At 36.9% G+C, this 12,211-nt stretch overlaps 1 protein-coding gene across 7 annotated transcripts in view; it reads left to right on the top strand.

The window, feature by feature from the left end:
- The window catches only part of pfkpb (phosphofructokinase, platelet b), a 41,812-nt gene extending 29,977 nt beyond the window's left edge, over positions 1 to 11,835 (top strand). For 4 of the 7 annotated variants that reach the window (XM_069191082.1, XM_069191085.1, XM_069191083.1 and 1 more), the window contains 9 exons: positions 371 to 441; positions 949 to 1,036; positions 3,917 to 4,069; positions 4,989 to 5,153; positions 6,168 to 6,229; positions 7,278 to 7,389; positions 7,928 to 8,027; positions 10,020 to 10,125; positions 11,272 to 11,835. In XM_069191082.1, coding sequence (XP_069047183.1) covers positions 371 to 441; positions 949 to 1,036; positions 3,917 to 4,069; positions 4,989 to 5,153; positions 6,168 to 6,229; positions 7,278 to 7,389; positions 7,928 to 8,027; positions 10,020 to 10,125; positions 11,272 to 11,425 — 1,011 coding nt within the window. In that variant the 3' untranslated portion in view covers positions 11,426 to 11,835. Of the gene's footprint in view, positions 1 to 370; positions 442 to 948; positions 1,037 to 1,946; positions 2,100 to 3,916; positions 4,070 to 4,988; positions 5,154 to 6,167; positions 6,230 to 7,277; positions 7,390 to 7,927; positions 8,028 to 10,019; positions 10,126 to 11,271 lie in introns of all 7 variants that reach the window. The other 3 variants (XM_069191081.1, XM_069191086.1, XM_069191084.1) reach the window with 1 other exon arrangement.
- Positions 11,836 to 12,211: the final 376 nt, after the last annotated feature.

The following is a 12,211-nucleotide window of genomic DNA, read 5'->3' as shown; positions in this document are numbered from 1 at the left end:
ATACATAAAGACTTTGCCAAGACTTGAAACCACAAATAACCACAATTTTCAGTTCAGGATTTCTTAGTCAAGAACCAAGGTGCTGGACATTTTCTACAATATGTCAGGTTTTAGTAGAGTTTCACTTGCTTCCCTCTATACTTGAATACAGTCCTGGCATTTCAGTTCTCGCTACTTCAGGTTGGAATTGTATCATCTGGGCTTGTAGAGAATACAGCAGGAAAAGTCCTGTTTCCATTTCTTCTATTTGGATAACTGCTTTGAGAGAGGTCAGTTCTACATTGCAAATTCTCATGTCTTCTGTGATAAGATTATGTATGAAAATTTCTTCCTATAACAAGTCCAATTTTATATGCCCTGTTTTATTCAGATTAAGGAGATCAAGTGGGGTGATGTTGGCGGGTGGACAGGCCAAGGTGGTTCTTTATTAGGAACAAAACGGTAAAGTTTATTGCTTTTATTCAGCACTAAGTGATGTTAGTTATTAATATGCAATTTATAGCTTTTTCATGTCGCCATGGTACTAATATATAAAGTGTACAAGTATTTTTATATCCCTCTTGGAATATGTTTAATAGAAAGAAAAACGTAAATTCATTTTGCAGATGTTATTTTCTGGCATTATACTGTATTTATCTCCATAGGAAAGATGCTTTCCTATTCTGTGAATCATTTTTACTGGGTGCTCCTTCTGCATCTTGTTTTATTTAAAGGCAAAAGAAAAAGTAATTGGAAAGAGGAGGATTAGATAGATGCTCTAATGTTGGTAGTAAATTTTTCTGGACTTGAATATTATAGTATAAAGGTTTTGTCCTGATTTGTCAAATTTCTTCTGATTAAAGAAAATAACCTTAGAACCTGATTTTACTTTGACAGCTGCCTATTATTGACACTACATAACAAAAGTATGACTGAAGTACTATATTGCACTTTTTTTTTAAATTTCAGAACCCTTCCCGCAAAGCATGTTGAGAAAATTGCAGAGCAAATGCGAGAACATAACATCAATGCTTTGCTCATTATTGGGGGATTTGAGGTATGCAAGTTAACTTTTTAAATTCCTTTTTAATGAAAAGAGAGAAATGTTTGACATTATTAAATAGAACATTTACAGAAATGTAAAATAAAAACTTGACTTGTTAGTTTTATAGTTATAATTTTGCTTTGTAGTGGCACTGATTAAAAAAAGAATTATGTTTTAAAACTGTAAAACTTGTGGTAAATAAATGACGCTTACTGTATATGTGTAGAAAAAGTTGCTGCTACAACCATGTAATGATTAAGTTGGCAGATCAATTTCCTTGCTTTTTGCAGTTGTAGTTTTTAGTCTCTATCTTGAAAAGACGTCTGCTTGAAAATTGGATACAATGATATGTACAAATAATGCATCCCATGGTGATCAAAAATGGCTTAAACAAACCTGCTCTAAACTCCCCTTAAATTAAATAAACTGTATTGTATAATGTCTGATAAAAGTAATGTACTCAGATTACAGACTGACATTATATGTTTGTTTTCCAAGCTAATATAGAAGAGCTAGTCCATGGTTCATTTTCCAATTTTTCAGTGGTGCCAAATTCTAACTGTTGGTCTAACAAATAACACTTACATTAAAAAAAATGAAAAATGGACAAGCTCATTGTGTAGAAAATGAAGAAATTAACGCTAAGACAAAGTAAATAATGTCGGAATGTAGCTGTATTTAGTTATTCAATTCATTTCATACTTGTCTCTTTATATATGTGTGTTCTTTTTTATTTTTCCATTTGTTAGTTTGATTAAGTTTCCTTTCTTTGTACCCTGTGACTGCTGAGTGGTACCTCTGTGTGTCACCCTGTCCGTTGTGATAGGTGTGGTTCTTCCTCTGGCTCCTGTCATGTCTTTGCCACTAGCTCCAGTGATTCACACTGTGCCTGTCACATCACTGACTTGGCTCTGCCCTGCAGGCCTACCTGGGACTCATGGAACTGTTAACTGCCCGGGGAAAATATGACGAGTTCTGTGTCCCTATGGTTATGGTTCCTGCTACTGTCTCCAACAATGTACCGGGTTCAGATTTCAGCATTGGTGCAGATACAGCTCTGAACGCTATTACTGATGTAAGTCTGGCTGGGAGATTGCATATTAACACACCTCCACAGGAGCCAAATTGTGATCACTGACGCTGGTGCTTTTATTTATCAGCAAGACAATGAGCCCATTGTAAAACAAAATCATATCCAGCAATAGATGTCGGCTGTATTTGTAGAACTTCTACATAATTTAAAAAAAAAGAAGAAAGCTGATTAGGGGCTTAAGCAATAGTTAATATATTTCATGAGCCGTTTTGCATGCTGTTTTGATGCAATACACTTGATAAACATTAAGTGTTTTTAAGCAATATGTTTTCAAAAACATGTTAATGTTTATACTGTACATATTAATGTATAAACATGTTAATACAGATTTTGTATTTGATGTACAAGCATTTAATGTGTGGGTGCATCATCATACGGCTGTAGTGTCGCACTGTGATGTAGTTAATTACAGAGCAGCGTAAAGCAGGTGACAGAACTGATGTAGTGGTAATGAAAGACACTCTGGCCTTCTGAAGGCTGGCTCTTTGTAGCTGGTAGAGAAAAGCACAGCTGTTGGTGCCACAGGTAAGTAGCAGTGGAGGCATGCAGTGGAGTGGCATGGTCTGTCCCGCAGTTTTGTTCAGCCTGCACCTTACTGTGCTTGTTTTATAAATATGTGGTCATGTACAGACTAAAACAACATTTTGTTCTGCTTATTAACAGTTAACCCATGTGCACAAATTCATTTCCTCTCAGTAGATTTGTATTGTCTCTTCTGTAATTTTAATAACAGTAACACATTTTTTTTGCATGTGCAGCTGTACAGTATGTGGACAGTGGTGGCTTTTCATTTTTTCCAGTTTGCAAATTAAGTCAACTTGAATTGTCGTGGAGGGCAGCATTATTTTCCCATGAGCATGTAAAATATGAGCTTTCTGAGCTGCTTTTAATCCATTTCTTTAATAGCATCGGTCAAGTCAAGATTCTCATTCAGCCCGAAATTAATTTTTTTTTTTAGATAATTCAATACATTTTACTGTATTTTACTGAGAAAAGTGTTGAATTGAGCTTGTAACATTTTCATTTAATTATAAACTTTCTGACCTTTATGAAGTGCTGTATTTTACCTGGCAATATGACCTACATCAACACATGGTTGGAACTGTACTGATGGTCCAAAAGGCCAGATGTGATCTCTTGATTATTAGTGATTATAACCGCTGTTCTGTTGTTACTATACTGTTTCTTTCTGCACATTGTTTTCAGGAAACAGTTGGTTACTATTGAGGTTATATTCTTGCATTTTCTTTTTGCAGTGATTTTTTTTCTTTTGATTTTTAAATTTGAAATAAGCAACACAAAATATAATTGACCTAAATACTCTTAAATCAAAGATTTAAATATTAATCTGAATGAGAACCATCTGACACTTTAACAAACTAAAAATGAATGAAACTAAATGAATTACAAACATAACCTCTGTAGCTCTGTACTGTAAGTGAGCAGTGTCTAGAGTTCCAGTTGTGTTTTGTACAGTACCTTAACTGAGTCCAGCAAAATGTTGCCTTAACCTGTACTTGGCCACTGTTTGCTTTCCACACTTCTCTCTGTGTGTGGACATGACAGTAACCGCACTAAACCATGTCTGGCGTCTACTTGATTGGATATGAACGTGCCTGTCTGAGCCCGAGGCGCCATATTACAAAGCTTTCAAAAGTGTCTGCACCGCACATTTGGGACTTCTTTTCCTCTCTTGCCAATGGGAAGCCAAACCCCCTATCACACGGAAGGAGCCACAAGCAGGGTACACTTCTTAAAACAATTCTTAACAATCTAATGCATCTGTACTGCTGATTCAGGCATTTGAGTGTTTGCTGCAGCTTTATGAGGCACGATCCACCCACGAAGAGTTTTGCATCCCTCTGTGTATGCTGCCTGCTACCATTAGTAACAATGTGCCAGGCACTGATTTCAGTATTGGTGCCGACACTGCCCTCAATGCCATTGTGGAGGTAAGGGAGAATCTTTCAGTGTCTCAACATGAAGTGAAGTTCACTTTATTTCATTATAATGGACTGGACTGCTGTTCACAAACTGCTGTAAATTTACATTTTACAACACAATCCTATTCTACATGTCAGTTTTCTAAAGTAAGATTATTCTTCTTATTATTATTAAACTTTTTTCACAGTGATAGGAATGTTTAGGAATTTGATAGGAAACTCCTGTATGATAGGAATTTGGCCTTTTATTCAATTACGTACTCTACCAGATACATTATTTAAAAAATAACGGAGCAGATAAGTTTTAGGTATCATTATTTCAATGCACATTTGTATACAAATTTGTGTAATTTTTTTATTGTTGTGTATTATTCAGTATTAAAAAATAGATGTTGCTAAGGATTTGTTTAATCATGTTTGATATGCTTAATCTGAATATAGTGTTCAAACACACACAAGAGGAGTGCTGTGATCTGCAATTTTTTATCACTAGTAATCATTTTCTACAGAATGCTCATGACTTGTTGTGGGGCAAGTAAAAAAACATCTGATATCAAAATGATTCTGTCTCCAGAAACATAATTGCCTTTTAAAGAAAGTAGTATTTTTGTTCTCTGATCTCGTCAGACAATCAGAGTATCAGAATCTGCTTGAACGTTGTCCGTGTTGTCTAAGAAACATAAATATTGTTAAGACCGTCCCCCATTTAGTACTCCTCTATGTATTTAGAAAGGTGATGATGTTGTATCTTGATTATGCTCTTGCCTTTTTTAACACAAGGGTTGTGTTGTTAGCTTGGTTTTCTGGAAGAGATAGAGAAGAACATTCTGTCGGTAAACTTTTGCCGTGAGGCCCATTTAGTGTCTTTTTTAATTTCCCCCCAGTTCTGTGCTTTTTCCCCCGTAATGACTGAGTGTTTGTGTATCAGACCTGTGACCGCATCAAGCAGTCTGCTAGCGGGACGAAGCGCCGTGTGTTCATCATTGAGACCATGGGAGGATACTGTGGCTACCTGGCCAGTGTGGGGGGCCTGGCAGCTGGTGCTGACGCTGCCTACATTTTCGAGGAGCCGTTCGACATTCGGGACCTCCAGGTGTGTGTTATGGAGTTGTCGTGATAAAAGTCTGCATCAGTTGTGTTTTACACACCCAGCTTACTACATATTCACATCTGTTTTGTGGAGTATTAGGTTAATAACACAGTTCTAGATGACTAAGGACGGCAGGCATGTGGATGAAACTACAGGAGGAAAACAGCTTCCAAAAATCTTCTCAGTTTATAATTTGGCTGAATAATCGCCTTGGATTCTTGTTACAGAGATACTTTCCTTAAAAGATTCAGAACATATTTCCAGAGCTCTGCTGATCATGAAAGACAGGATTTTGCTCCATTCTGTAAACAAATGGATGGAAAGTATTTATTGGAATACCATACATTAGGATTAATTTCATTTGTACTTCTTTTTCATGGTTTAAAAACATTGCTTTCCGAGTTATTACTCCCCCTTCTGTTTTAAAAATTTACTGAACCCTCCATCTCATTTGTCATTGTTTTGTCTTCGCCTAACCCTCACAGCCTCATATCCATGCCACCTCCCCTATACTCTCACATACCCGAAGAAGGCAACACAGACGATGTGTGTTTTTTCACTTTATTTTTACTGGGATTCCATTATAGGACTACAGTGCAGTACAGTGAGACGTAACATTTAATTCAATTGTTTCTATTTTAAGGATAAGCTGGTGACAGAGATCCTCACGTGGGGTCAAGATATTTATAGTCAATGGTCCATTTATGCCTTGAATGTTAAGTTGTAGTCAAGATTACTGAAATACCTAAACTAGAACTGAAGTAAAGTACAATGACATAAGCACTTTTAATGTCTTATAATAGACTTGCTCATCAGTGATCTAACCAAAGAAAATTTTCTGTTTTGTTGTACACGGTATTGCAGTGATAACTCTTTTGTAGGCAAAGCTTGGGATGGCATATAAGATTTAGGTATCACAAACTTTACTGAAGTACAGTCCGTAATTACTGTTATGAATACTGTAAGTCTAATATCTGTATGTCAATTTAATTTAAAAAATGTTTTTTTAATTTTCAGGCTAATGTGGAGCATCTTACAGAAAAGATGAAAACTAGCATCCAGCGAGGTTTAGTGCTAAGGTAAATGAATCACCTAACCCAGTTTTTGTTATTTTAATAATGTTCAAACAATGTAAGAGCACACTAGCCTACAGTATGAGCTTAAATACCAAGACCTAAATGTCACTTACTGGCTGCTGAATCTACAAAGGATCTCTTAGGAGCAAGAACTTATCAATGATAGTCACTGTCTTCCAGTTAATAAGGGATTCTTCTATTTTAATTATTATTTTACTTTTTTAGAGGTGTTACCTATTTGATAGCTGAGGTTAAGTAACCATTACTATCCCAGTTAATTTTCCTTAATCTTCATTACGGCTCACTGGGATGAAATCAGTGTTCAGTAAGCCTTGAAACAAAAATATAGAATGATTACTAAATATAGCTTATTAAACATTTTTCTAAAGGTAAACAAATTACTGAATATTATTCTGAAGGAAATGTGGCATTATTTTTTCACATTGACAAAATGCTAGAGTAACCTGAGTAAAGTCTTGTTTTAGGGTAAGTGCCACTCGTTTATGAGCTTTCGTAGCAAGATTTTAATTTATTTTAATCATTTTTCATTAGACTCTCAGTATGAAACTGCCAAATGTTGTGTTGCATTGTGGTATAAAGCAAATGTTATAGTGAGTTTGCTTCTCCAGGTTTCTCAGGAGCATTCGGTATTTACAATACCAATTTGGTGTAATGCTTGGTTTGCCTCAGCTCTTGATCTGTGAAAGTACGATGTGAGCTGTGATGGCTGTTCAAATATGGTGTCTATTTTTACAAGTTACACCAACACTCAGGAGAGCTGCTCATACACACAAACACACATGCGTGGTCACTAACATGTCAAAGAGCGAGTGAGCTCTTTTCACTCCAATAGCAACAGTAGGAGAACAGACTGGATTCCCACAGCCAGCCCAGCTGAATCTAATCCATTCCAGTACAGTCTGCGTATCCTCTGGAGACTTCCCATTTCATTTAGGGCGATCAAGTGCAGATTACAGTTTTAATGATTTTTTTTATAATGGCATCTCCTTCTCCGAAAACGTGTTGACTATTCTTCTGTTTTAATTTGCAGAAATGAGAACTGCAATGAAAATTACACGACTGATTTCATTTATCAGTTGTATTCTGAGGAGGGGAGAGGTGTGTTTGACAGCAGGAAGAACGTGCTTGGTCACATGCAACAGGTAAACACAAAATATACATTGTATGGGACATAATTCCAAGTGGGATGGGAAGTATTTCTTTACCAGGACAACCTGGGTAATTCAGTAATTCAGCAATTATTTTTGGCTGATTCTTTTATTCAAAGAGATGCACGTTTATACCCATTTGTTAGAGAAATCTGAATTTTCCTTTCATATACTCATATTTATATGAGCCCGCTTGCAACTTAACCAATAGCGTTCTAGTTACAGGTTTAGGTCCCTAGTCATTACTCCATGACTTAATTTCAAACAGGATCCAATAATGTATGCAATTAGTGATTTTTGAAAAGCCATTGAAATCAAGATTTGTAATCTTCAAGTTGCCAGTGTAAAAAAAACATGTTCATCCAGTTCTTATTATAGCAGAAAATATTCTGAAGGACTTCGAACTGCAATAAAATCAGTATTGGAACCAATAGTAAAAATAGTCATTTGTTGTGTTTTTACAGCATATCAATATTGTTCACCAATGGTGTTCGCCATCATGATCTGAATAGATTGTTCTGATGCTTTTCAGGGAGGTGCACCTTCTCCATTTGACAGAAACTTTGGAACAAAGATATCAGCTAAAGCTATGCAGTGGATCTCTAAGAAACTCAAGGAGTCCTACAGACAAGGTACTGGGCTAACTGGAAGAGCTGTTAAACATCTCTTTTAGAAGCACTTTGCACATTAACCCGAATTTTGTCTTGCAATGAATGTGGTGTTTGCTGTACTGTCACTTCTGTCAAAATTCAGTCCTCGAGATTTGTGTTGCGTTTCAACGTTGTTGAGATGACTAAGCATATTGTATATAATGGTTCCACAATACATATTTTTGGCATAGAAGGATGTAAGCTGTCCTTTACAGTATGTACTGTATGTACCATTTGTATGTTTCTTTGACTTTCATGTGCTCTTAAACGAAGAGGCTTTTAGTTTTAATGCTAACCATTACAGTAAGCTTTCTTGTGCATTACAGAGAGCTGTAATGTTGCAGTAGTTAAATCTGCTTTTCCTTTTTTGTTGTTTTTTCCTGTTGCTGTCTGCATGGATTACATTAGATGAAGGTAAATCACTTGATTATTGATGTTGTCTTTGTGTTCACCCTAAGTGTTTTTACACTAAGTGTGATGTTTTTAGATGCTGTTTGTATGGATGTTGTTGTATGTTGTTTGCATGGATTCATTGAAGATTTTTCTACTGCCAGATTCTAAAAAGATCATTTGTGGTATTAATATGTGATGAGGTCATTGTCAGTGTTGATGTAACTTGCAGCATTTTAAAAAATATAAAGCAAAAGTGTTGTGCTGAATTTCTGGAATTGTAGTATATTTCAGTGTTTTTTGTATAAATTATGCAACAACACCTACAGCAAGTGCCAAAGTGCCAAAACATTTTACATACTGTATACCTTACCCAAACAGGACTATTAGTCGTCAGTGGGCATACCTTGCCAGTCAGGATGCTCTGAATAAAGTTTTTCAGTTGGCTCAAAAAGTATATTCTCTGCTGTGCTTTCGTTGTTAAAGTGATGATTTTTATATCCCATTTAAGGATGTTAGACATTATAATTCCCAAATATCTAAAGGATCCACTGGATGCACAACAACACCACTGATTACCAGGGAGAGAGGTTTTGGAAAAGAGTATTTAGCCCCAGGTGGTTGTTAGTACACCATGATGCAAACCAACTCACCTCCCTCCTGCACATGGTCTCATCATCATTAGTGAAGGGACCCACAGGGTGATGTTATCTGCAAACGTAATTAGTTTGATAAAGGGTCATTGGAGGTGCAGTTGTTGGTGTACAAGGAAAATAATTACAGGGAAAGCACACATCCATGAGGTACACCAGTATTCATAGGCAGTCTGACAACTATACTAACTGTATCCATTGTGTTCTATCTGTGAGATAGTGTGATAGAGATCTGATAGATAGAAAGTGGAACATTGAACTGTAACAATCTGTTGTAAAGGAGTGACATCTCTTTTTGATATATTTTTTAAAATAATTTAAATACTTGAAATATGTTTTAGAACTAGCCTCTGTTTTTTGTGTTGCACAATTGGAAAGAAAGTGACCAATCCAAAGCAAGGTTAAACACCTTAAACGTGCCTCAATATCAAAGAAACACCTACTGTAGTTGGTGGGGATTATGACAGCAGCACTCTGCAATAGTTTATCTGATTAAGTTACTTAATAAAAAAATTATTATTACTATTGCCTGATTGGATGTTGGAATATATAGATTTATAAATTTAAGTAGACAGATGGTCCTTAACACTCACATACTATGATGCATCAAGTTATTTTTGCAAAGGGTAGGAAAATACACATGTAGAAAGGTGGCAGAAGCTCTTGGTGGTAATGTTTTGGGGACAGCCCATCTATTAGGTTATTTAGAATAGGAATACATAGGCAGTATGATGTATTTGTTCACAACACATGGCATGGACTGACCGCAGGTGACTTCACGTGCGTCCCTCAGGCCTTTTGTACGGAAACTCTGTATTAGAATTCAAATAGTCAGAGCAGAGCTAGCCCTGATAAAGAGCAACCATTTGAAAAAGGCTTGATAACGTAACTTTCCATCATGGCATGGTGTTAAATAACAGTGCCCTTGCAGGGAGAGTCTTCGCCAACATGGAGGACACTGCCTGTCTGCTAGGAATGCGCCGTCGCGCCCTGATCTTCCAGCCCGTGATGCAGCTCAAGGAGGAGACCGACTTTGTGTAAGCTGCTGAGCTCTTAGAAAACACACTGTGCCTTTTTGTTGGGTTGATAATCTGAATATTCAGTTCGTTCTTAGCAAGTGTGTACATTTATAATGTTCTGGACCAGGCTTTTAAAGTCAGTATCTTTCTGTGTTGATCTTTGACAAAGATCTTCAAAACAGCATTAGCCAACTTTTATGCGGTTATGACTAGTATGACCTGTCCAGAGGATAGAGTTATAAGTGGGAAAAATGGTGGAATTAAACAGAAAAGGGCTGGAAAGAAACACCATTTCACCTATTGAGTGATTATTCTAAAGCATAAAAACTAATAATTACCATAAACCAATTATACAGTATACTTAAACTCTGTGACTGTGGGCACAAGCCCATTGGTAAAAATTGTGCAGTATGGTAGGAATAATTTATTACCATTATTCCTACCTGGTAATAAATGTAATATTATTTTAACATTCAGGGGGTGGAGAGGAAAGTGAAACAATTTTAGAATGGACAGGTCAATACGTTTTATTGAGTTTCATTGCCTTGTCACTGTACAGGATCAGCAGTTCTGTGCAGACACTATAACAGGGTGTTTACAAAACATTCCTCACATTTGTGGAGCACTTTTCTTCTGAGAGAAGCGCTTCATCTACAACTGAAGTGCAGCAGCCACCTGGATGACGTGCAGCAGCCAGTCTGCCATTGCACAGCAGTGAAGTGAGAAACCACTTGAGGGGGAAATTAAGGGGTAAACATGGAGAGGCCACATTATAGAAACCCTGAGTGGAATTAGGATTAACTCCCCTTTCTTTACATGTAGTGCTATAGGATGTCTCATCCAAAGGACAGAATCTATGGCACAGTGCCCCTTAGTCCCCATACTGAGGCATTGTTTTGGAAATTATGGTCAAGGGGGAAACGTGTCACCTACTGATTCACCAACACCACTTAAAGCAGCAATCTGGTTTTCCTTAGGGGTCACCAGTCCAGGTATTGAAGCAGATTTCCTTAAGTAATGAGATGAAGATGTACAGTACCTGGGTTGGCCTGCCCTAGAGTTCACGGCCTGTAATAGGACCTTAACCTGGTGAACATACTGCTTCTTTGTGACATGAAAGTGGGCAATTGTTTGCTTAAACCTTTTTTTGTGTTTGGTCAACAGCCACAGAATTCCTAAGGAACAGTGGTGGTTAAAACTGCGCCCCCTGATGAAGATTTTGGCCAAGTACAAAACCAGCTACGATATCTCCGATTCTGGTCAACTGGAGCATGTGGTACGCAACAGGCCCAAAGAGTCAGAAGGAGCAGCTATCTGAAACAGCCATTTTAAATTTATTGTAGATTGGTTAGCATTGTGTGCAAGAGCGCTGAAGAAGCTTTGTCCTATTAATTATAACTGTATTGGCACTTTATGTCCCATTATAATGTAATTTCCTGTTATTTAAAAAAAATGATGTAGGAATACCAGAAACCAAAGTTGCTAAAACGGTCATTTGATCTTTTCTCACTCCAAAACTTTTATTTCACTGCCTGACAGTAAAGGAAAGCACCTGCTTTGTTCCAGCCACATATGTTGTGTTGTCACCACGTAATTGCACTGTGTTCCAAACCTGTGGTGTCTGTGTTACCCCTGAGAGTAGGCCATATAGTTCTGCTGCTGTGAAGTTGACAGATGTAATTGTGAGACCAATAAAAACAATAAATATACATATTGTTGCAAACAAAAGTTGTCATTTAAGACAGTCGGTGGACAGTGCACAGAACCACATTTCTCATCTGGTCCCCACTGGGAACAGGTTGCCTACAACTTACTACATGCATTTTGAAAAGCTGTCGAATAATCACTGGTACTGCTGCAACCATTTGTAATTCCGAAATTCAGTCTTGAAATAAATTTCTTAGTGAATCCAAACCAGTATGTTTACCTCCAGGATAAAACTGGTATATTTGCCTGCAGATCGATAAACACGTTTCACACTAATTTACCATGTAAACTAAGACTGGGCACACTAAGTCATTTTTAACTACCAAATTACAAATAATGTTATGTAGATCTGTAGATCTATTATGTAGTTATATCGTTTATAAACTCAACCAAGTAT

The sequence above is a fragment of the Lepisosteus oculatus genome, chromosome 6, assembly GCF_040954835.1.
Source record: "Lepisosteus oculatus isolate fLepOcu1 chromosome 6, fLepOcu1.hap2, whole genome shotgun sequence".
Taxonomy (NCBI): domain Eukaryota; kingdom Metazoa; phylum Chordata; class Actinopteri; order Semionotiformes; family Lepisosteidae; genus Lepisosteus; species Lepisosteus oculatus.
The sequence above is the reverse complement of the archived record's forward strand: the minus strand, read 5'-3'. Positions and strand labels throughout refer to the sequence as shown.